General features: G+C 41.5%; 1 protein-coding gene across 5 annotated transcripts in view; it reads right to left on the bottom strand.

Moving 5' to 3' along the window:
• The window catches only part of HYCC2 (hyccin PI4KA lipid kinase complex subunit 2), an 84,736-nt gene that overhangs the window by 10,124 nt on the left and 50,822 nt on the right, over positions 1 to 23,790 (bottom strand). For all 5 annotated transcript variants that reach the window (XM_017876003.1, XM_017875975.1, XM_017875993.1 and 2 more), the window contains 4 exons: positions 21,325 to 21,440; positions 9,157 to 9,252; positions 4,585 to 4,701; positions 3,982 to 4,069 (listed from right to left, as the gene is read on the bottom strand). In XM_017876003.1, the coding sequence (XP_017731492.1) occupies positions 3,982 to 4,069; positions 4,585 to 4,701; positions 9,157 to 9,252; positions 21,325 to 21,440 (417 nt within the window). The remainder of the gene's footprint in view (positions 1 to 3,981; positions 4,070 to 4,584; positions 4,702 to 9,156; positions 9,253 to 21,324; positions 21,441 to 23,790) is intronic.

The following is a 23,790-nucleotide window of genomic DNA, read 5'->3' as shown; positions in this document are numbered from 1 at the left end:
GGTTGTACTAATCTAGCAAAAATCTTGAGCTAAAGGATTGTCTTGCTCCTTCCCTCTCTACTTGGACAAGCCCACGTGGAATTAAGCAGCCTGGATGGGTGTGCCTGATCTGCTCACTCAAACATTCTTGCCAGTGGGCTGTTCCAAGGTCTAGATGTGGAGGAAAGTCTTTCAATTTAGCTTTTAACAGTAATGAAAATACTTGTTCCCCATATACCAACTATTTTTCTGTTTATCATATGGCTCTAGATTTGAATAGGGAAAAAGGTTATTATTATTGTGTCCCTCAGAGACCATGGACAATAAAGGAATACTGTAACTAGAGTTACTAATCTCTTTACCTGTATTGCCTTGGAAATGCCACCTCTACTTAATTTACAAGATTGTTGAAAGGATCAACTATTAAAGAGTTTCATAAGTTCACGGTACTACTATGATGATGTAATTTTTAAATCTTTTTATCCATTTGTTTTAATATAACTCTTAGGGTAAGATTAGGAAACAAATGGGAATTCAAATGGAGAATTACTGCAAATGCTACCTCGATAAATTTATATTTAGCTTAAAATATTTTTTTTTTTTTTTTTTTTTTTTTGAGAAGCAAGAGTCTTGGCCTCTGTCCACCCAGGCTGGAGTGGCAGTGGCCGGATCTCGGCTCACTGAAGCTCCGCTCCGGGCTCCCGCCATTCTCCGTGCCTCAGCCTCCCAAGTAAGCTGGGACCTAAAGGCCGCCGCGCGGACGCTCCGGCTAATTTTTTTGCGTTTTTAGTAGAGACCGGGGGTTTAACCGTGTTAGCAGGATGGTCTCCGATAGTCTGACCTCCGTGATCCGCCCGTCTCGGCTCCCAAGTGCTGGGATTACAGGCCGTGAGCCACTGCGCCGGCGCTTAAAATCATTTTAAAATGATATAAATAAAATGGCTTTTAAAAAGCTGAGCCAGGCAAGGTGGCTCATGCCTGTAATCCCACCACTTTGAGAGGCTGAAGCAGGCAGATCACTTGAGTCCAGGAATTTGAGACCAGCCTGGGCAACAAGGTGAGACCTCGTCTCCACAAAAAAATACAAAAATTTGCCAGGTGTGCTGGTATGCACCTGTAGTCCCACCTACTCAGGAGGCTGAGGCAGGAGGACCACTTGAGCCCAGAAGGTGCAGGTTACAGTGAACTGTCATCACACCACTGTACTCCAGCATGGGTGACACAGTGAGACCCTGTCTCAAAAAATAATAGTGATTTTTTGAAACAATGAAATAAAAAGCTGTATTCTTACAATGCTGCAAGTAGAAAATAGTATTTTTAAGAATACTGTTATCAAAATACTACAAAAGCTTAGGAAATTGGAAAGGAATAAAATTCACAGTCAAATCACCTAGACAACTATTATAGCATTTTATATGTTTCCTCTGTCCTGTCTAGATCTAAAAAATAGTTGTATGCTGTTTTTCTACCTCATACAAGCTAGCACTTCCCTTTAATATAAAACCTCATATATATAATCTCATCAAGTAAATATTATGTAACTTAAATCATTTTCTGCTGTGGGACATTTAGACTGTTTTTATTCCTTTGCAATTAGAAATAAAACTGCAATGTTGTGCTTATAATACATTGTCTTCGGTATTTATAATTTCGGTATTAAATTTAAGTTTAGTTTCCTGGAATACATTGCTAGACATGGGATAGAAGGCCAAAGAAATAAACACACATTACCAAACTGCTTCTTCAGGGGATATTCAGAGTTGTTTCATACTACCACTATAACATAAAGAATGCCTTCCTCACTCCACTACTGGATATTTACATTTGTTGTTTTGTTTTTGAAACAAGGTCTTGCTCTGTCACCCAGGCTAGAGTGCAGCAGCATGATCTCAGCCCATTGCAACCTCTGCCTCCCAGGTTCAAGCAATTCTCATGCCTCAGCCTCCCAAGCAGCTGGAATTACTGGCATGCGCCACCACACCCAGCTAATTTTTTTTTTTTTTTTCAGATGGGGCCTCACTCTGTCGCCCAGGCTGAAGAGCAATGGCACAATCTTGGCTCACTGCAACCTCCACCTCCCGGGTTTAAGCAATTCTCTGCCTCAGCCTCCCGATTAGCTGGGATTACCAGGCGCCCACCACCATGCCCGGCTAATTTTTTTAATTTTTTGTAGAGATGGGGTTTTACCATCTTGGACAGTCTGGTCTTGAACTGCTGACCTCGTCATCCATCAGCCTTGGCCTCCCCAAAGTGCTGGGATTACAGGTGTGAGCCACAGCGCCTGGCCTTAAATTTTGTATTTTTTTGTAGAGACGGGGTTTTGCCACGCTGGCCAGGCTGGTCTTGAACTTGTGGCCTCAGGTGATCCACCCGCCTCAGCCTCCCAAAGTGCTGTGATTACAGGTGTGAGCTGCCGCACCCAGCCTTACATTAGTTTTTTAATTGATCACTTACCATTTGGAGATTTGTTTATTTTGTGGGAGAGTACAAGATCTTTTTTTTTTTTTTTTTTTGAGGCGGAGTCTCGCTCTGTCGCCCGGACTGGAGTGCAGTGGCCAGATCTCAGCTCACTGCAAGCTCCGCCTCCCGGGTTTACGCCATTCTCCTGCCTCAGCCTCCCGAGTAGCTGGGACTACAGGCGCCCGCCACCTCGCCCGGCTAGTTTTTTTGTATTTTAGTAGAGACGGGGTTTCACCGTGCTAGCCAGGATGGTCTCGATCTCCTGACCTCGTGATCCACCCATCTCGGCCTCCCAAAGTGCTGGGATTACAGGCTTGAGCCACCGCGCCCGGCCAAGATCTTTTTACATAGAATGAAATATTAATTTGCTTATTCATATCATGACTGCTGAAAATATGTTTCTCAGTTTGTACCCTGCATATATTAATTTTGCTTTTAAAAAACCTGATGGAGGCCAGGCGCGGTGGCTCACGCCTGTAATCCCAGCATTCTGGGAGGCCGAGGCAGGCAGATCACTTGAGATCAGGATTTTTCAAGACCAGCCTGGTCAACATAGTGAAACTCTGTCTCTACTAAAAATACAAAAATTCACTTTGGGAGGCCAAGGTGAGTGGATCACGAGGTCAAGAGATTGAGACCATCCTGGCTAATACAGTGAAACCCTATCTCTACTAAAAATATAAAAAATTAGCCAGGTGTGGTTGCACGCGCCTGTAGTCCCAGCTACTCGGGAGGCTGAGATAGGAGAATCGCTTGAACCCAGGAGGCGGAGGTTGCAGTGAGCTGAGATCGCGCAAACGCACTCCAGCATAGGTGACAGAGTGAGACTCTGTCTCAAAAAAAAAAAAAAAAAAAAAAATCACCTAGGCATGGTGGTGCCTACAATCCCAGCTACTTGGGAGGCTGAGATGGAAGGATCGCTTGAACCCATAAGGCAGAGGTTGCAGTAAGCCAAGATCGCACCACTGCACTCCAGTCTGGGTGGCAGAGACAGACTTCATATCAAAAACAAAATAAAAATAAAAAATAAATTTTAAAAAACTGAGGGAATAGGCTGGGTGTGGTGTCACACATCTTTAATCCCAGCACTCTGGGAGGCTGGGGACAGCCTTGGCCACACAGAAAGACCCTGTCTCTACAAAAAAATATAAAACAAGGAACAAAAAAAACCCCAAAAACCTAATGGCTTAGAATTCAGGTGTTTATGTGGGGGCTGGAAGGTGGGAATCAAACTTATTTTAGTGACTTGTCCTATTATTTATGCTTAGAAAGTCTTCCCTTCTCTAGAAATCTGAATATTTAGAACCTTTTCTTCTCTCTTAAAGGATTTCAAAACATTTAATTATTCACTTTATCTGAACTTTATTTTGGTACTGGAAGGTGGAAAGGACCTAAACCTATTTTGTTTTTTCTCTAACAGTTAACCAACTGTTACCATGGAATAAAATTTTTCCCCTAATTATTTGGATTGCCTTACATTTTTAAACTAGTACCTTTTTAAGGCACAAGTATATTTAATAAAGAGTAAAGATAATAACTTACCAATAGTGGTTGAGAAAAAAGCTCTAGCTGGGCTCTATAAATGATATCATCAAGAACTTCCTGGCCAAGGTCCCACTGTCCATTATACCTATAAAGAAGATCATTTACTCTCCTGAGCAAATATCTAATCTTCAGCACAACTTTTTAAATTGTTCCAAGTCCTGCTATTTTGGTTGTGAAGCAAAACTTTCATACCAAGTGTTATGTCATTTCATTTGTGAACTATCCCACTTTTGGTTATAAAAACAAAACAGATTTTAAATACTATGTTTACAAATGTTTCTTCACAGAAATTGGTTTTTATTACATGCTGATATTTAGAGTAATCTGTTTAATGCATTCATGAAAACCTGGGTTATGAACTATGTACAGATAGTTTTTCATACAGAAAATCTGACAATTTCTAGACTCCAATTTTAATGACTAGTTATGTTATATTTTGGCTATTTTAAAAGTACTAAAAGGAAACCATATTAGAAAAAGAAGATAAGCCCATCATGGAACAAAAGATTCAGTACTGTGTCTGATAAGGAAGAAAGAGAAATTTTCAAAGTTTCTAAACATTAGGAAGAATTCATACAATTTTATATTCCACCTACTTACATGGCATAATACACCCCTGTGAGAAGCTGCACCATAAATTCAGGATCCAATACTATTCGACCACAGAGTTCTTTCCAATGTTTTTCATGTTGCCGTGGAAACCCACTCACACAAACCCTAGGAAAATACACTATTTAACATGTGATTTCCAGATTCCTTAAATAAAATAGTTTTTGTTTTCCTAAGTTCATTTATTCAATTTATTCATTCCTCAAGTATTTACTGAGTGCCTGTTATATACCAGTCATTGTTCTGGGCCTAGGCATACAGTTGTGAACAGGTGAAAGATAAAAAATAAAAATGAAATCTGTGCTCTCATAAAGCACTCATTCTAGTGGACTGCCCATAAAAGCAACTTTTCTAAAATAGCTAACCCTCTCTTTCACAATCATCCTTCTTTCTCTTCACACACATACACACACAAATGTCTAACTTTCACTCAACCCAAATTGTATCAGGGTGAATTAATGGGAAGTATAGAAATCTCAAAAGGACATTTCAAAATACTGTTGTCTGAGGCCATTTTTAAACAAAGAACTATAAACAACTCCCTAACATCCATTCCATCTCACTAAGTGATGCTTCCAAAAAAGTTATGCTTGATAATGATCAACAGTTGTAATATACTACATTATTTAATCGATCAATTTAGTAAAATAATTATAATAGTAAGTCCAGAAGACATTTTTTAGTGTTTAGTGCCTTATGGTCTTGGGAAATTTTTTTAAAATTCTGTTTATAAATTTTTTGTAGCAGAGATATACAATAAAAGACCTGCTATTTAAAAACAGCATTATACGGCCAGGCACGGTGGCTCATGCCTGTAATCCCTGCACTTTGGGAAGCCAAGACAGGTGGATCATGAGGTCAGGAGATCGAAACCATCCTGGCTAATACGGTGAAACTCCATCTCTACTAAAAATATAAAAAAAAAATCAGCCGGGCATGGTGGCGGGCGCCTGTAGTCCCAGCTACTCAGGAGGCTGAGGCAGGAGAATGGCGTGAACCTGGGAGGTGGAGCTTGCAGTGAGCCAAGATCGCGCCACTTCACTCCAGCCTGGGCAACAGAGTGAGACACCGTCTCAAAAAAATAAAATAAAATAAAATAAAAATAGCATTATATTAAGATAAAACTATGTGGCGAAAGGGGAATGGAAATTTCTCTGTCAATTTCAAGGAGGAAAAGGAATAAATGTAATATTAGACCATTAAAGAAAAGTTTCTTCATTTATTCCTCAAATGGATGATGGTATCACATCATTATGGTATTTATATTACATACATTTAAAACAGTGACCCAACAGTTTTTTTTTTAATTATGTTGATACTTACATACTAGAAATTATATCATTTCCTTTCTTTCTTTCTTTTTTTTTTTGAGATGGAGTCTCGCTCTGCCGCCCAGGCTGGAGTACAGTGGCCTGATCTCGGCTCACTGCAACCTCTGCCTCCCAGGTTCAAGCGATTCACCTGCCTCAGCCTCCCGAGTAGCTGGGACTACAGGCATGTGGCACCACTCCCGGCTAATTTTTGTATTTTTAGTAGAGACAGGGTTTCATTATGTTGGCCAGGCTGGTCTCAAACTCCTGACCTCAGGTGATCTGCCCACCTCAGCCTCCTGAAGTGCTGGAATTACAGACATGAGCCACCGTGCCTGGCCTAGAAATTATATAATTTTTACCTACTTAAGATAGGATGAAAAATTTTTAATGTCAACAACATACAAGGAGTACATAGTTTTTCAAAATTCCGTAGAGGATATATGAACAAAAGAACAAAAGTTTGAGGACCACTAAACTCCGCCATCATTTTTGTTATTAAGAAATTCTATTAGGCTGAGTGTGGTGACTCATGCCTATAATTCCAGTACTTTGGGAGACCAAGGTAGGAAGATCACTTGAGGCCAGGAGTTCAAGACCGGCTTGGACAACACAGTGAGACCCCATCTCTATAACAAATTTAAAAATTAGCCAAATATGGTGGCACATCCCTATAGTCATAGCTACTAAAGACACTGAGGTGGAAGGACTGCTTGAGCCTATGAGTTCGAGGCTGCAGTGAGCTATGTATAATGATTGTGCCACTGCACTTTAGCCTGGGTGACAGAGGAAGACTCTATCTCAAAAAAAAAAAAAAAAAGAAAAGAAAAAAATTCTATTTAAGGCCACAATAATGTTGTCAATGAGAGAGCAGGCAGTTTTCTTTTAATGAACCTAAAGTAATGAATTATAAATAAATTTATCTGCAGATAGGCAGTAAGTGCTTAAGCAGCATCTAAATTAGAGACAAGAATTTTGTTAGACATTAATCATGTTATTACAGTTGAGAAACAAATATTTTTAAGTAATCTATAAAATCAAAGTAACAGCTAATTTAGATGGGAAAAATTAATAAGTTTTGTTTAAGCAGGATCTCTTCCCAGTAACACAATAGCATGTGACCCTGAGCAAAGCACTTGTGGTGGACAGACTCTTGGAGAGCCATGATCCCTATGATCTTTCTGGTATTCACACTGTGTCATGCCCTTCCCCTTCAGCAAGGGTAGGATCTACAGCTTGCTTCTAACCAATAGAATAAGGCAAAGGTGATGGGATTCCATGATTATGTGTACATGAGTACGTTACATAAGGTAACAGGTCTTGCTGGAGTCTTACTCCTATGTTGAAGAAGTAAGCTGCCATGTTGTAGGCTGCCTGTGTTGGAAGGCCAATGTGGCAAGGAGCAAAGGATGGCCTCCAGCACACAGCCACAAAAAACTGATGCCCTCAGTCCTACAGCCATAGGAACTCAATTCTGCCAACAAAACTTTTGAGCCTCAGATGAGGCTGCAACTCCAGCTAACATCTTAACTGCAGCCTTGTAAGACGCTAAGCAGAGTACCCCAGCTAAGTCATCTGGATTCCTGACCCACAAAAGTTGTGAAACAATAAATGTGTGATGTTTTAACCTGCTCAATTTGTGGCAATTTATTACGCAGTAATAGAAAACTAACACAACATTTAACCTTTTTGGGGGGTTGATATCCTCAAGTAAAAATCATTTTGAAAGGCTGAATTCAGAATTCCTTCTATAACTGAACTTCTGTGACTCTAAACATCCATGGTCTCCAAACTAATTTATATCACTTAAATTTTTTTCTTTTCTTTTTTTTTTTTTTGAGACAAGGTCTCACTCTGTTGCCCAGGCTGTAGTATAGTGGCGCGATCTTGGATCACTGCAACCCTGCCTCCCAGGTTCAAGCGATCCACATGCCTCAGCCTCCCAAGGAGCTGGGATTATAGGCATGCGCTACCACGCCCAGCTAATTTTTGTATTTTTAGTAGAGACGGGGTTTCACCATGTTGGCCAGGCTGGTCTCAAACTCCTGACCTCAGGTGATCTGCCCGCCTTAGCCTCCCAACGTGTTGGGATTATAGGCATGAGCCACTGCACCTGGCCTACATTTTTTCCATAGTAGAAATTCAAGGCCAGGTGCAGTGTCTCACGCCTGTAATCCTAGCACGCTGGGAGGCCAGGGCAGGCAGATCACTCAATCCTAGCAGTTTGTGACCTGCCTATGCAACACGGTGAAACCCAGTCTCTATTTAAAAAAAAAAAAAAAAAAAAAAAAAGCCCAGCACAGTGGTGGGCACCTGTAGACCCAGCTACTCAGGAGACTGAGGTGAGAAGATCACTTAAACCCGAGAGACAAAGATTGAATGAGCTGATATGGCACCACTGCACTCCAGCCTGGCTGACAGAACAAGATTTCAGCCTAGGTCTGTCCAAATTATTAGAAATTCTGATTTAGTGAAGATTATAATCCATGAGATACAGAATATCCACCCCCGACATACAAATGAGACGCACACATCATTGGTACTATTGCTAATCACTTTCTGCAACACAGAGACAGTTATTTATGAAATGTATGGGAAGAGGTTCGCATTCCTTAAGACTTTCCCATATATATAGCACTATTCTTTTCAAAGATCTCAAAGTGATTTACCAAAACTGGCAACCAGGGAATGATAAGATATGTCACTAAACAACCCTAGATTTGGATGTCTTGGTACAACTCTGTGTTCAGCTAGAAAATATTTCTTTAACACTGAAAACATTTTCAAGAATGCATGAAGCCAGGCGTGGTGGCTCACACCTGTACTCGCAGCACTTTGGGAGGCTGATGTGGCAAGAATGCTTGAGGCCAGAACTTCAAAAGAAACCCGGGCAACAGAGCAAGACCCTGTCTCTACAAAAATTAGCTGAGTGTCGTGGTGTACACCTGTGGTCCCAGCTACTTGGGAGGCCCACACGGGAGGATCCCTTGAGCCAAGGAGGCCGAGGGCACAGTGAGCTATGATTGAGCCACTGTACTCCAGCCTGGGTGACAGAGAGAAATCCTATCTCATAAAACAACAACAACAAAAAAAAACAGCCTCATGAGGATAAGGACTCCTACAGGAATGTAAGCTCCCGGAGTTTTGTTTACTGCTGTATTACCATAAGTTAGAACAGTGCCTGGCTTAGAGAATGTGTTCAATAAATATCTGTCAAATAAATATGAAGATTAGTAATAATCACTCTTCTCACCTGGAACCCATCCGACAAAGAGATTGGTAAGATGAGGCAGGCATATATACAATAGCAGAATTATAACACAGCATGAGAAAACTCAGGACTTCAAACCTAAAAATAACAAATGCAAGGTTAAAAGGATTACAAATAATTACTTCTACTAGCAACTGGTTATGACAATGCCTTAATATTGACCTTTATGATTTCTTAATCAGATCAACATAGCATCTTTCTCAAAGGTTTCCCTGTTTATATTATCCTTATTACAAGTCATATCCCTTGCTGTCATCTTGTCATCTATATTTCTGTTTTTAAAAAATAAATCAGGCCAGGCACGGTGGCTCACGCCTGTAATCCCAGCACTTTGGGAGGCCGAGGTGGGTGGATCACAAAGTCAGGAGATCGAGACCATCCTGGCTAACACGGTGAAACCCTGTCTCTACTAAAATACAAAAATTAGGCAGGCATGGTGGCACAAGCCTGTTTTTCAGCTACTCAGGAGGCTGAGGCAGGAGAATTGCTTGAACCCGGGAGGCAGAGCTTACAGTGAGCCGAGATCGTGCCACTGCACTCCAGCCTGCGCAACAGAGTGAGACTCCATCTCAAAAAATCAATCAATCATGCTTGAACAGATGACTCCCCTATAAATAAGTCTACCATCCTCCTACTGACTTCATAATAAAATCCAAACTTATCACAAGGTCCTTTAAAATCAAAGTCCTTATTACAAGGTACTTTAAAATCCACCTTCATCCTTCCTCTCCAGCCTTACTTCCCTCCATTACCAACCACATATACCACACTATATCAATCTTCTTACCATTCCAACAATATGCTGTAACCAATCAGAATTCCTTGCTTTAATGCTTGCTGCTCCTTCTTAATAGAATATACTTTTTTACTTGGGTGATTCCTGATAAGATTTCAAGTCCTAGATCAAATTTTTACCTTAGCCATAAAGCCCTTCTTATTTCTCTCTGCTAAAGTAAACCAGTCCCTTACCTGTGTAGCTCTAATATAGCATTTATCCCACTGAATTGTAATTTTATTCCTTTATGTCTCTTTCTCCCATTTAGTAATAAGCAACTTTAGAATAGAGACCCTGATTTATTCATCTCTATCATTAGTGTCCAGCACAGTGTCTAATACAGTATTGTTTAATAAATACTTGTTGAATGAATAAATGCTTTCCTAACATTTATAATGTCTAAGAAAGTGGCTCCTAAATCTGGATGCACATTAGTTATTTAAAGACCTTTTTAAAAACATACATTTCTATGCCTTAACCCAGCTGACCTACTTAAAACCTCGGGTAGGAACCAGGGAAGTTGTACCTCTAAAAAGCTTCCCACAGATGAATGGCGAAGGGTTTATGGAAGCACTTTGTACTATTTTAACAATGTTTTTTGTAAGTCTGAAGTTATTTCAAAATGAAAAGTTAAAAATCAAGTTGAAAGTCTGATCTGGAAGCAGCCATACTTTCAGATCCCTTCACTTTCTCCATACATCTAGGTAAAACAATGGAGATTTCTTCTCTGAAAGGATAAAAACTAATTCCTACCTGGGAGCCCCAACGGTGATGGGGGTGGATGCCAAACTGAAAATAGGAAGATTAAGTGAAGTGAAATATAACTGACTAGATATTGCCACTTGGCCACCAAAATACTAGCAACAAGATCTCTAGTTAAGGTATCAGAAGAGTTGTTTCTAGATAATTTGGCCACTCTAAGAGGAAAGACTTAAAGATACGGATTTGGGAAATTTTCCAGATGAATGGCCTCGTGGGATCCTATGGTGAAGTTTATATTTATAGTCAGTTACTAGGTTGGTGCAAAAATTAATTTTTTTAAATGGCAAAACCACAATAACTTTTGTACCAATACTAGCTCAAATCAGCCATATACTAACATGGTCAGAGCTTCTCATTTTTTATTCCTCCCCCCCCAACTTTTTTTTTTTTTTTTGAGACAGAGTCTCCGTCTTCTCACCCAGGCTGAAGTATAATGGCACGATCTCAGCTCACTGCAACCTCTGCCTCCCGTGTTCAAGCCATTCTCTTGCCTCAGCCTCCCAAGTAGCTGGGATTACAGGTGCCCGCCACCACACTCAACCAATTTTTTTTGTATTTTTAGTAGAGATGGGGTTTCACCATTTTGGCCAGGCTGGTCTCGAACTCCTGACCTCAGGTGATCTGCCTGCCTCAGCCTCCCAAAGTGCTGGGATTAAAGGCATAAGCCACCGCACCCAGCCTATTCCCCTATTCTTAAACACGAGGGAAAAAAGATTGCCAGACATTTAAGGAACTTACTAGGATGAAAAAGACACTATAAAGAAACAGAAGGGCTGGGCGCAGTGGTTCACATCTGTAATCCCAACACACTGGGAGGCCGAGGTGGGTGGATCATAAGGTCAGGAGTTTGCGACCAGCCTGGCCAACATAGTGAAACCCCATCTCTACTAAAAATACAAAAATTAGCTGGGCATGGTGGTATGCGCCTGTAGTCTGTTACTCAGGAAGCCGAGGCAGGAGAATCACTTGAACCCGGGAGGCGGAGGTTGTGGTGAGCTGAGAGCATGCCACTGCACTCCAGCCTGGGCAACAGAGCAAGACTCTGTCTCAAAAAAAAAAAAAAAGGAAATAGAAGGCTGGGTCCAGTAGGTCATTCCTGAAATCCCAGCACTTTGGGAGGCTGAGGCGGGGAGGATTGCTTGAGCTCACGTGTTTAAGAGCAGCCTGGGCAACATATTGAGACCCCGTTGCTACAATTTTTTTTCTTTTTTTTAATTAGCAGGACATGGTGGTAGTCCTAGTTACTCAGGAGGCTGAGGCAGGAGAAGCACTTGAGCTCAGGAGGAGCACCTGAGCTCAGGGGTTCTAGGTGGCAGGCTGCAGTAAGCCATGATCACGCCACTACACACCAGCCTGGGCAACAAAGCAAGACCCTGTCTTAACAAAAAAAGAAAAGAAAAAAAAAAGAAAGAAAGAAAAATATGCAGAGCTAAAGCATATTTGGCTTTGGGGAAAAAAATGTATGTGTACTCCTGATAAAGTTGGCTATATAAAAAACTAAAACATACAGCAAAAACAAATAAATACCAGAATGCCATATCACTCTTTATACCCATTAAGATGACTACAATCAAAAAGATGGAAAATAAGTGTGAGAATGTAGAGAAACTGGTATCCTCATACACTGTTGTAGAAACATAACATGGTACGTCCACTCTGGAAAGGAGCATGACAGTTCCTCAAGAAGTTAAGTGTTGAATTACCGTATGACCTAGCAATTCTATTCCTAAGTATATACTAAAAAGAACTGAACATGTACATTCACACAAAAATTTGTGAATGCATGTTCAAAACAGCTGTTGTGGTCTAAATTCATGTTGAAACTTAATCTTCAATATGGTGGTATTAACAAGTGGGGCCTTTGCAGCTGGGCGAGGTGGCTCACGCCTGTAATCCCAGTACTTTGGGAGGCCGAGGCACGTGGATCACCTGAGATCAGGAGTTCAAGACCAGCCTGGCCAACATAGTGAAACCGTCTCTTAAAAAATAATAATAATAATAATTAGCCAGGCATGGTGTTGTGCACCTGTAATACCAACTATTCAAGTGGCTGAGGCAGGAGAATCACTTGAACCCAGGAGGCAGAGGGTGCAGTGAGCCGAGATCGTGACACGGCACTCCAGCCTGAGTGACAGAGCTAGACTGTCTCAAAAAAAAAAAAAAGAGATGGGGCCTTTGGGAAATGATTAGGTCATGACAGCTCTGCTCTCCTGAATTTGATTAGCTAGAAGGCACCATCTATGAGGCAGAGACTATGAGCCCTTACTAGACACTGAGTCTGCTGGCACTTTAAGCTTGTACTTTCCAGTCTGCAGAACTGTGAGCAATACATTTCTATTGTTTATATATTACCCAGTCTAAGGTATTTTGTTATACAGCCCAAATAGACTAAAGAGAGCAGAGTTATTCATAATAGCCAAAAAAGAAAAAATAGAAATAACTCAAATGTCCACCCACTGATGAATGGATAAATAAAATGTGGTATATCTACACAATGAAATATTATTTAATTATAAAAAGAAAGTACTGATACATGCTACCACAGAAACAAACCTTGTAAACATGCTAAGTGAAAGAAGCCATACACAAAAGGCAATATATTGTATAGATCCACTCATGTAAAATGTCTAGTAATAAAAACCACTCAATTGTATGCTTTAAAGGGGTAAATTTTATTTTTAATTTTATTTTTTTCAGACAGAGTCTCGTTCTGTCGCCGGGCTGGAGTGCAGTGGCGCAATCTCGGCTCACTGCAACCTCCACCTCCCAGGTTCAAGTGATTCTCCTGACTCAGCCTCCTGAGTTGCTGGGACTACATGCGCCCAACACCACGCCCAGCTAATTTTTTTGTCTTTTTAGTAGAGATGGGGTTTCACCATGTTGGTCAGGATGGTCTCAATCTATTGACCTTGTGATCCACCCACCTTGGCCTCCCAAAGTGCTGGGATTACAGGCGTGAGCCACCACGCCTGGCCCTTTTTTTTTTTTTGAGACAGAGTCTCACTCTGTCACCCAGGTTGAAGTGCAAAGGTGCAATCTCGGCTCACTGCAACCTTCGCCTCCTGGACTCAAGTGATTCTCTTGCCTCAGCTAGCTGGGATTACAGGCATGCGCCACCACACCTGGCTAATTTTTATATTTTTAGTAGAGACAAGGTCTCACCATGTTGGCTAAGCTGGCCTCAAACTCCTGGCCTCCAGTAATCCACCTGCCTCAGCTTCCCAAAGCGCTGGGATTACAGGCATGAGCCACCGCGCCTGGCTCCCTAAAGGGGTAAATTTTATGGTATGTGAATTATATCTCAATTTAAAAAATAAATGTAAAGTCAATAATTAACTGAAAACGTGCAACATGAAAAACCAGTGTCAATTCCTCAATATTCAAAGAACTATTGCAAGTCACTAAGAAAAAAAAAATACACAGCTCAATAAGAAAAATGGGGATGGGCACAGTGCCTCATATATATAATCCCAGCACTTTGGGAGATCGAGGTGGAAGGACTGCTTGAGCCCAGGAATTTGAGACCAGCCTGGGCAATACAGTGAAACAAACCTCTCCCACTAATCGGCGAAAAACAAAAAAGGACACAGGACATGAATACGCAGTTCACAGGAAAAGAAAAACAATAATGAATAACAATGTGACACCAGTTTTTAACTATCAGATTAGTCAAGATTAAAAACTTTGAAAATGGGCCGGGCGCGGTGGCTCAAGCCTGTAATCCCAGCACTTTGGGAGGCCGAGACAGGCGGATCACGAGGTCAGGAGATCGAGACCATCCTGGCTAACACAGTGAAACCCCGTTTCTACTAAAAAATACAAAAAACTAGCCAGGCGAGGTGGCGGGCGCCTATGGTCCCAGCTACTCAGGAGGCTGAGGCAGGAGAATGGCATAAACCCGGGAGGCGGAGCTTGCAGTGAGCTGAGATCCGGCCACTGCACTCCAGCCTGGGCGACAGAGCGAGACTCCGTCTCAAAAAAAAAAAACCACTTTGAAAATGGTATTGGCAGTTAGTAGGAGGAAAAACTCTCAAAGTACTAGGAGGACATTCAATTGGTATAGTTGTTTTGGAAAGGGTAATGTGACAATATCTACTCAAACTAAAAAAAGCAGACTTTTTTTTTTTTTTTTTAAGAGATGGAATCTTGCTCTGTCACCCACGCTGGAGTGCAGTGGCGTGATCTCGGCTCACTGCAACCTCCGCCTCCCGGGTTCAAGCGATTCTCCTGCCTCAGTCTCCCGAGTAGCTGAGATTACAGGCACCTGCCACCACGCCCAGCTAATTTTTGTATTTTTAGTAGAGACGGGTTCCACCATGTTGGCCAGGCTGGTCTCGAACACCTGACCTCATGATCCACCCACCTCGGCGTCCCAAAGTGCTGGGATTACAAGCATGAGCCACTGTGCCTGGCCACAGATATTCTTTAGTATAACAATTTCACTGCTAGGAATTTATCCTACAGATACTTCTTGTGCTCTCACACAAATATATGCACAAAAAATGTGTTCCCAGCAATATTATTTATAATAGCAAAAAACTGAAAACAATCTAAATTTACTCAATAAGAGATTCGCTAAAAAGTGATAGTACATAAATAAAATGGAATAATAACTCATCATTAAAAAGAATAAAATATCTATGTGCTGCTAGAGAAAGAAATACAATTTTTTTTTTTAGGAGATGGGGTCTCGCTTTGTTGCCCAGGTTGGAGTGCAGTGGTGCAATCATAGCTTACTGCAGCCTCAAACTCCTGGGCTTGATCCTTCAACCTCAGCCTCCAGAGTACCTAGGACCATAGGCATGTACCACCATACTGTTCTTTTTTTTTTTTTAAAGAGATTGGGTCTGGCTATACTGTCCAGGCTGTTCTTGAAGTCCTGGCCTCAAGTGATCCTCTGACCTCAATCCATGCACTAGGATTATAGGCATGAGCCACTGTGTCCAGCCCAAGATTTATTCTTTAAAAAGCTAGGCTAGGAAGCTGAGGCAGGAAAATCGCTTGAACTAGGGAGGTGAAGGTTGCAGTGAGCTGAGATCGCGCCACTGCACTCCAGCCTGGGTGACAGAGCAAGACTCCGTCTCAAAAAAAAAAAAGGCTGGGCATGTACGCCTGTAATCCGAGCACTTTGGGAGGCCGAGGCAGGTGGATCACAAGGTCAGGGGTTCGAGACCAGCCTGATCAAAATGGTAAAACCCCATCTCTACTAAAAATACAAAAATTAACTGGGCATGCTGGCATGCGCCTGTAATCCCAGCTACTCAGGAGGCTGAGGCAGGAGAATCGCTTGAACTTGGGAGGCGGAGGTTGCAGTGAGCAGAGATCACACAACTGCACCCCAGCCTGGGCGACAGAGCAAGACTCCGTCTCAAAAAAAAAAAAAAAGTAAAAACTTACCAGCTTGGCAGGTTGGCTGAATTGCATGCAGTTTGCTGCTATGTTTGGTTTGTTGTTGTTGTTGTTGTTTTTGAGATGGAGTTTCGCTCTTGTTGCCCAGGCTGCAGTACAGTGGTGCGATCTCAGTTCACTGCAACCTCTGCCTCCTGGGTTCAAGTGATTCTCCTGCCTCAGCCTCCCAAGTAGCTAGGATTACAGGTGCCCACCATCATGCTCAGCTAATTTTGTGTATTTTTAGTGAGACAGGGTTTCACCATGTTGGTCAGGCTGGTCTCAAACTCCTCACGTCAGGTGATCCACCCGCCTCAGCCTCCTAAAGTGCTGGGATTATAAGCATGAGCCACCATGCCTGACCTGTTTGGGTTTTTATCAGCTCATGAGTGGTGGCCAGTGGTCTGGCCATGTGATCAGGCAGAAACATAATATAAAACTGGCCTATTAAAGGGGTGTCTGTATGGGAAAAAACAGACATATGGAAATCACTATGGGAATTTGAAGAGTGCATAAGTAGGATATGTCAATGCACATCAGGAGAACCTCCTTCTAGAATCAGGTGACTGGCACCTATGGGCAAATATCCCTGTGTCGTCACCTGGAGTGATCACTTGGGTCCATGAAATGAGTGGACATGGTGGTACTGCAGCAATGCAGAGATGGGTTGAATTTAGACATACTCTTTTTGTACCTTCTGAGGCATAAAATGCCAATAACACAGACAAAGACTGCAGATGGCTATGGGGCACATTCCTCTGGGGGAAGGCCCTGCACATAGCTGGCAAGCTGAACAGATGCCAGCAGTCTCTGGAGGCCACAAATGGGTCCTGACAGGAACAGACACTCTGCATTAGGTTTTGCTTATCAGACTGTGGATCAAATGCTCAGAGTACTGTAAGAGGACCAGAAGATACTGTACCCATATGGACTGCTTAGTTACATTTTTGGAGCAAGAAACACACTTTGAAGACCAAAAGTCCAACAATGGGCAAAGAGACATCCTCAGGGTAATGGAACAAGCAATTGCGTGGAATGAAAGCAATTGAAAAAGAAAATAATTGGAACAATCAAATGAGGTATTTTTGGTCTAAAAGGCGGGGTGAGATACAGGCATGAAGGGCTGGCTTATGGGCCTTCATGACTGTGTACTTAACCTGAGCGGGGCCAAGGGAGGGCCAATTATCACTGGAGAGATTCCTCTGTTTTTCTGGGGGATTTGGGAGGAGGCAGTGGAGAGATGATGCTGGGATAGTCATCATCACTATTCTGTTCTTCTCATAGTGACAGAAGGTGGTGGTGGTGCTATACTTTTTTCCCTTCTTTTCCACATCACCTCAACATTTTTTTTTTTCCTCACCTAAAGCAGTGGTTGCAGTACCAGTGCTGCAACTGTGGGTGCAAGGAGCAGAGATGATTCCTAAGCAAAAAAAACTGGAACTATACCTTCAAATCTTTATGTCAGAATTCCTAAAGGCCTGATGGGCTAGGCTGTACCTTCATTCCATCTGGCAAAATTAGGATTGACAGAGAATGTATATTTATCACCTAGTTGTGATAGCATATTAGTTCTTTATATAAATCTACCCTACATTCTTGGGAATGAATTGATGGGGAGGCACTTGCTAGTCAGTTTTGCTGCCAGAAATAGAGACCAACATAATGGCCAAACCTAACCTCTCTCCAAGGGAGAAAAGTTTGAGTATAAATGAAGAGAGAGATAAATAGTAGCTGAGATTTTTTATTTTTTATTATTTTATTTATTTATTTATTTATTTTTTCTGAGACAGAGTTNATCACCTAGTTGTGATAGCATATTAGTTCTTTATATAAATCTACCCTACATTCTTGGGAATGAATTGATGGGGAGGCACTTGCTAGTCAGTTTTGCTGCCAGAAATAGAGACCAACATAATGGCCAAACCTAACCTCTCTCCAAGGGAGAAAAGTTTGAGTATAAATGAAGAGAGAGATAAATAGTAGCTGAGATTTTTTATTTTTTATTATTTTTATTTATTTATTTATTTATTTTTTCTGAGACAGAGTTTCACTCTGTCGCCAAGGCTGGAGTGCAATGGCGTGATCTCGGCTCACTGCAACCTCTGCCTCCCAGGTTGGGGTGATTCTCCTGCCTCAGCCTCCTAAGTAGCTGGGATTACAGGCACGCGCCACCATGCCTGGCTAACTTTTGTAATTTCAGTAGAGACAGGGCTTCACCATGTTGGCCAGGCTGGTCTCAAACTCCTGACCTCGTGATCCACCTGCCTCAGCCTCCCAAAGTGCTGGGATTACAGACGTGAGCCACTGCGCTCGACTATTTTTTTTTTTTTAGATGGAGTCCCACTCTGTCACCCAGGTTGGAGTGCAATGGCATGATCTCAGCTCACTGCAACCTCTACCTCCTAGGTTCAGGCGATTCTCCCTGCCTCAGCCTCTCGAGTAGCTGGGATTACAGGCGCCCACCACCACACCTGGTTAATGTTTTGTTTGTTTGGGTTTTTTTTTGGTATTTTTAGTAGAGATGGGGTTTCACCCTGTTGGCCAGGCTGGTTTTGAACTCCTGACCTCAGGTGATCCACCCACCTCGGCCTCCCAAAGTGCTGGGATTACAGGCACGAGCCACTGTGCCCAGCCGAGATTTTTAAAAATGAATAAATGAGTTGTGCAATGTGGGAAATACATCAGCACTCTAGAAGAGGCTCAGAGCAAGAGATGATACTATTAGCTCAATTATACTAGCTGCCTGAAAGAGTAAAAGTCATAAGTTTGTGAGACCACTCCTGCTTTTAGAACTTAATAAGGTTGAACAGAAGTCTGTAAACTTGGGTGACTTCTCTCTGGGAGATATTCTGGTCATATATGATGATGAACTGGGATAACTGTTAATGACTGACTGGTACTCTATGAATGTGCCAGTATCTTTGGCTCTTATTTTTCAGGTTTCATTTACTGCCATCCTGTGACATGGTATAATACTGGCATTGTTGGTAAGGTTATAACACTGGTCATACGTATTGGAAATTGAATTGAAGCCTCCTTCGAATGAATACTAATGGAACATGACTTGCCTGAGGAGGAAGTAGATTTAGCTAATCAACAGCTAATTTCTATGACAAATAGTTCTGCACAAGTTTACCATGAGGTAGGTCAAGAAGACAGGTGAGGTAATCATATTTGTGCAAAAATATGAAAATATATGCAAACATTAAAGGATGAATTAGTTACTCATTTAAATCTATCTGTAACCTACACTGGTTCCTCCAAATGTTAGGCATGTTCATAATGATAGTATCTGTCATATAAATGCTATACTAAATGTAGATGCCCAGATAAACATGATCATTTTTGAGCCTTGGCCAAAGACCAGGAGACAGCCTGTATAATAAATGTAGGTGTTTCTCGACCTATGATGGAATTGCATACCAATAAACCCATTGTAAATCGAGAATATCATAAGTAAAAAATGCATGTAATACATCTACCCTACTGAACATCATAGCATAGTCCAGCCTACCTTAAATGTGCTCAGAACACTTACATTAGCCCTTACATTAGAACACTTACATTACAGTTGGGCGAAAATCATCTAACACAAAGCCTATTTTATATTTATCATAAAATTGAGTATCTCATGTAATTTACTGACCACTGTACTGAAAGTAAAAATGAGAAGGGTTGCATAGGTACTTGAAGTACGGTTTCTACTGAATGCATATTGCTTTCATACCATTGTAAAGTTGAAAAACCTTAAGTTGAACCATAATAATTCATGGGCCATCTATAAACTGGCCTTCCCCAAAGAGAGGTCTGGCATTTGCTCCTAAGAGGTTAATCTGTGTCATATCTGATAAAGAGTCTTTGTTTAGGGCAGGGACTGGTAACACCAGAACTTAGGGCTGGACTGACCACATCTGACTTTCTTAGGTAGGAGTTGGCCATGCCAGAAAGAACTACCATGTCGATTTAAGGTGGTAGCTCTGGGTCACACTGCATCAGTCCACATGGAGGCTGAGATCAACAGTGGGCAATCCACCTAATCAATCACGCCTACATAATGATGCCTCAATAAAAAAACTCTGGAAACCAGAGCTTAAATGAGCCTACCCCATTACCAGTACTTTGTGTTTACTGTGATACACTGATGCCAGGAGGTTGTAATGTATCCTGACTCCAGGGGAAAGGACAACAGACGCTTTGTGTTTTAAACACTTCATATTCTACTATATGTGTCTCTTTTGGCTGATTTTAATCTGTATTCTTTCCTTGTAATAAACCATAACTGTGAGTATAATGGCTTTCAGTGAATTCTGTGAGTCCTTCTAGCAAATTATCAAACAAGAGTTTGGTTTTGGGAACTCCCAAAACTTTCAATTTAGTCAGAAGTGAGGGCAATTTTGGAACCTGTCCCTCAAACTCTGTCTAACTTCAGGAACGAATCCCATTCTACAACCAAGAAAGCAAGGTATACAGAGTAGATAAACTGTCTGAGGGAAAAATTTCTAAACTGCAGTACTAGAATATGAATACTGATTTGACTGACTGCACGTTCACTTTTTAAACTGCTTTATACAAGATGACCATAACATAATACCAAACATTAGAAAATGGGTATTTCATGACTATGATGTATTTACCTTTTGGGGTCTTCTCATACCAAACTAGAACTGAAGTAATTATAGTTAACTACTAAGCATAAGTTAACAATTGTTAGCTGAGTGCAGTGGTACATGCCTGTAATCCCAGCTACTCACGAATCTAAGGTGGGAGGATCATGTTGAGGCCAGGAGATCAAGACCAGCCTGGGCAACATAACTAGACTCTGTCTCTAAATATATAAATAAATGGGTCAGGTGCAGTGGCTCATGCCTATAATCTCAGCACTTTGTGAGGCTGAGGCAGGAGAAGTGCTTGAGGCTATGAGTTCGAGACCGGCCTGGGCAACACAGCAGACATTTCTCTACAAAAAATAAAAAAAATAATAATTGGCCAGGCTTGGTGGTGCATACCTGTAGTCCTAGCTACTTGGAAAGCTGAGGTGGGAAGATCACTTAAGCCTGGGAGGTCCAGGCTGCAGTTAGCCATGTTTGTGCCACTACACTCCTGCCTGGGTGACAGAGTGAGACTCTGTCATTCATTCATTCATTCATTCATTCATTCATTCATTCATTCATATATTCATGCATACATACATACAAGTTGGTACTATATACAGTTTTGACCATTACCGGTTCTGTGCAGTGAATGTTTCCCTCTGAGGATGAAGATCACTATAAACAACTCTGATGAGATCATGCTGACACAATGCCCCTTCTGTCAAAGCCATGGATCCAATTGTTGAAGGCTACAAAAATAAGGTACACTATGAGACAATGTCTCTACCATGAAGTAAAAATCTGTATCATGTAATAATATTTAATTTTCTTTTCCACAAAAGTTTTAAATCATTTATTCTTCTCATTCTTCACAGAAAACATTCAGAATCTTTCAATTCTCAATTATATAAATTCTATAGCTTCTTTTGGAAATTGTCTGTAAAATATAAAACTAAAAATATTTTTAAAAGGTTATGTACTAAATCTATATTTAAAGGAATAAGAAAAGTTGCTGAAAAAACTAAAGGTTAAAAATTCCAGAACAGAGCACAGTTGCTTATAATTATACAAACAATATTAAATACTATAATCAAATATCTCTCTTTCCTTTTGAAACACAGTCTCGCTCTGCTGCCCAGGTTGGAGTGTAGTAACACGATCGTGGCTCACTGAAACCTCCGCCTTGTGGGTTCGAGCGATTCCTGTGCCTCAGACACCCAAGTAGCTGGGATTACAGGTACCCACTACCACGTCCAGCTAATTTTTGTACTTTCAGTAGAGACAGGGTTTCGCCATGTGGTTGGCCAGACTGGTCTCAAACTTCTGACCTCAAGTGATCCACCCACCTCAGCCTCCCAAAGTGCTGGGATTACAAGCATGAGCCACCACACCCAGCCCAGATGTCTCTTTAATACTAACATCGCCGGGCGGGTGGGCTAAAGCCTGTAATCCCAGCACTTTGGGAGGCCGAGACGGGCGGATCACGAGGTCAGGAGATCGAGACTATCCTGGCTAACACGGTGAAACCCCGTCTCTACTAAAAAATACAAAAAACTAGCCGGGCGAGGTGGCGGGCGCCTGTAGTCCCAGCTACTCCGGAGGCTGAGGCAGGAGAATGGCGTAAACCCGGGAGGCGGAGCTTGCAGTGAGCTGAGATCCGGCCACTGCACTCCAGCCTGGGCGACAGAGCCAGACTCAGGCAAAAAAAAAAAAAAAAAAAAAAAAAAATACTAACATCATTGAGTTCGTGTTTCTAAAGTTAGAAGAACGATCCAGGCTGGGCATGGTGGCTCACGCCTGTAATCCCAGCACTCTGGGAGGCCGAGGCGGGCGGATCAAGAGGTCAGGAGATTGAGACCATCAAGGCTAACATGGTGAAACCCAATCTCTACTAAAAATACAAAAAAAGTAGTCGGGCTTGTGGCACACATCTATAGTCCCAGCTACTCGGGAGGCTGAGGCAGGAGAATAGCTTGAACCCAGGAGGCAGAGGTGGCAGTGAGCCAAGATCGCGCCACTGCACTCCATCCGGGGTGACAGAGCGAGTCGACTCTGTCTCAAACAAAAAAAAAAAGAAAAAAATAGAAGAACCATCCATTCATTAATACTTTAGTACTCTCCATTTTACTTCATAACATGATACACAGAACTTAATTAAAATCTATTACTCAGGAATACATTGTGCTAAAATGATTCCTGGCTAAATGGGAGACATTCTATTTTAAACACAAAACAAAGTCCCAGGGAATTAATTAAGCAAATTAATAGTGCAAAGAGCTATGAGATGGTCAGGATATTGTGTGTTGACAGGAAAATAGAATATAATTTTTAGACTACTAGTAAAGTTTCTCTAAATGTTATCCTCACAACTTAGTGTAGCAACAATAAAGGCCACTGCAGATCAGAAGTTTGATTCATAACAGTTTCTTATCGGATTTTACTTAAAGACAGAAAGCAGAAAAAGTTCAGCTCAACAGGCATCAGTTACCTACATGATTATCAGTGTTCTCAAATTCTTCAACCAAATAAATATAAGCTAAAAAGTATAATGTACTGAACACCTAGAATGCAGCAATTAGATTCCTTTAAACTGAAATATAACAGAGTGTCAACATTCTTTTAAGTAGTTATTTTCCCAGAATAATAAAGAATAACAAAAACAAATCAATCTAAGGTGATTTCTAAGTAGTAGAGAAGACTTTAAAAGTAAAGAATATTTTAAGGCTTATGATTTTAAAATTAAAACATAAATATTAAAAAATTAATGAATTTTTTAAAAATTCATAAAAGACTAATGAAAGTAAAAAATGATACTTAGAGCCGGATGCGGTGGCTCACGCCTAGAATCCCAGCACTTTGGGAGGCCGAGGTGGGCGGATCACAAGGTCAGGTGTTCGAGATAAGCCTGGCCAACACGGTGAAATCCCATCTCTACTAAAAATAAAAAAATTAATGGGCATGGTGGTGCGTGTCTACAGTCCCTGCTACTGGGGAGGCTGAGGCAGGAGAATCGCTTGAACCCAGGAGGCAGAGGTTGCAGTGAGCCAAGACTGCACCACTGCACTTCAGCCTGAAGGAGAGTGCAAGAGTTTGTCTTCA

The sequence above is a fragment of the Rhinopithecus bieti genome, unplaced genomic scaffold (genome assembly GCF_001698545.2).
Source record: "Rhinopithecus bieti isolate Rb0 unplaced genomic scaffold, ASM169854v2 scaffold_980, whole genome shotgun sequence".
Taxonomy (NCBI): domain Eukaryota; kingdom Metazoa; phylum Chordata; class Mammalia; order Primates; family Cercopithecidae; genus Rhinopithecus; species Rhinopithecus bieti.
This window is presented reverse-complemented; position numbering and strand designations above follow the sequence as displayed.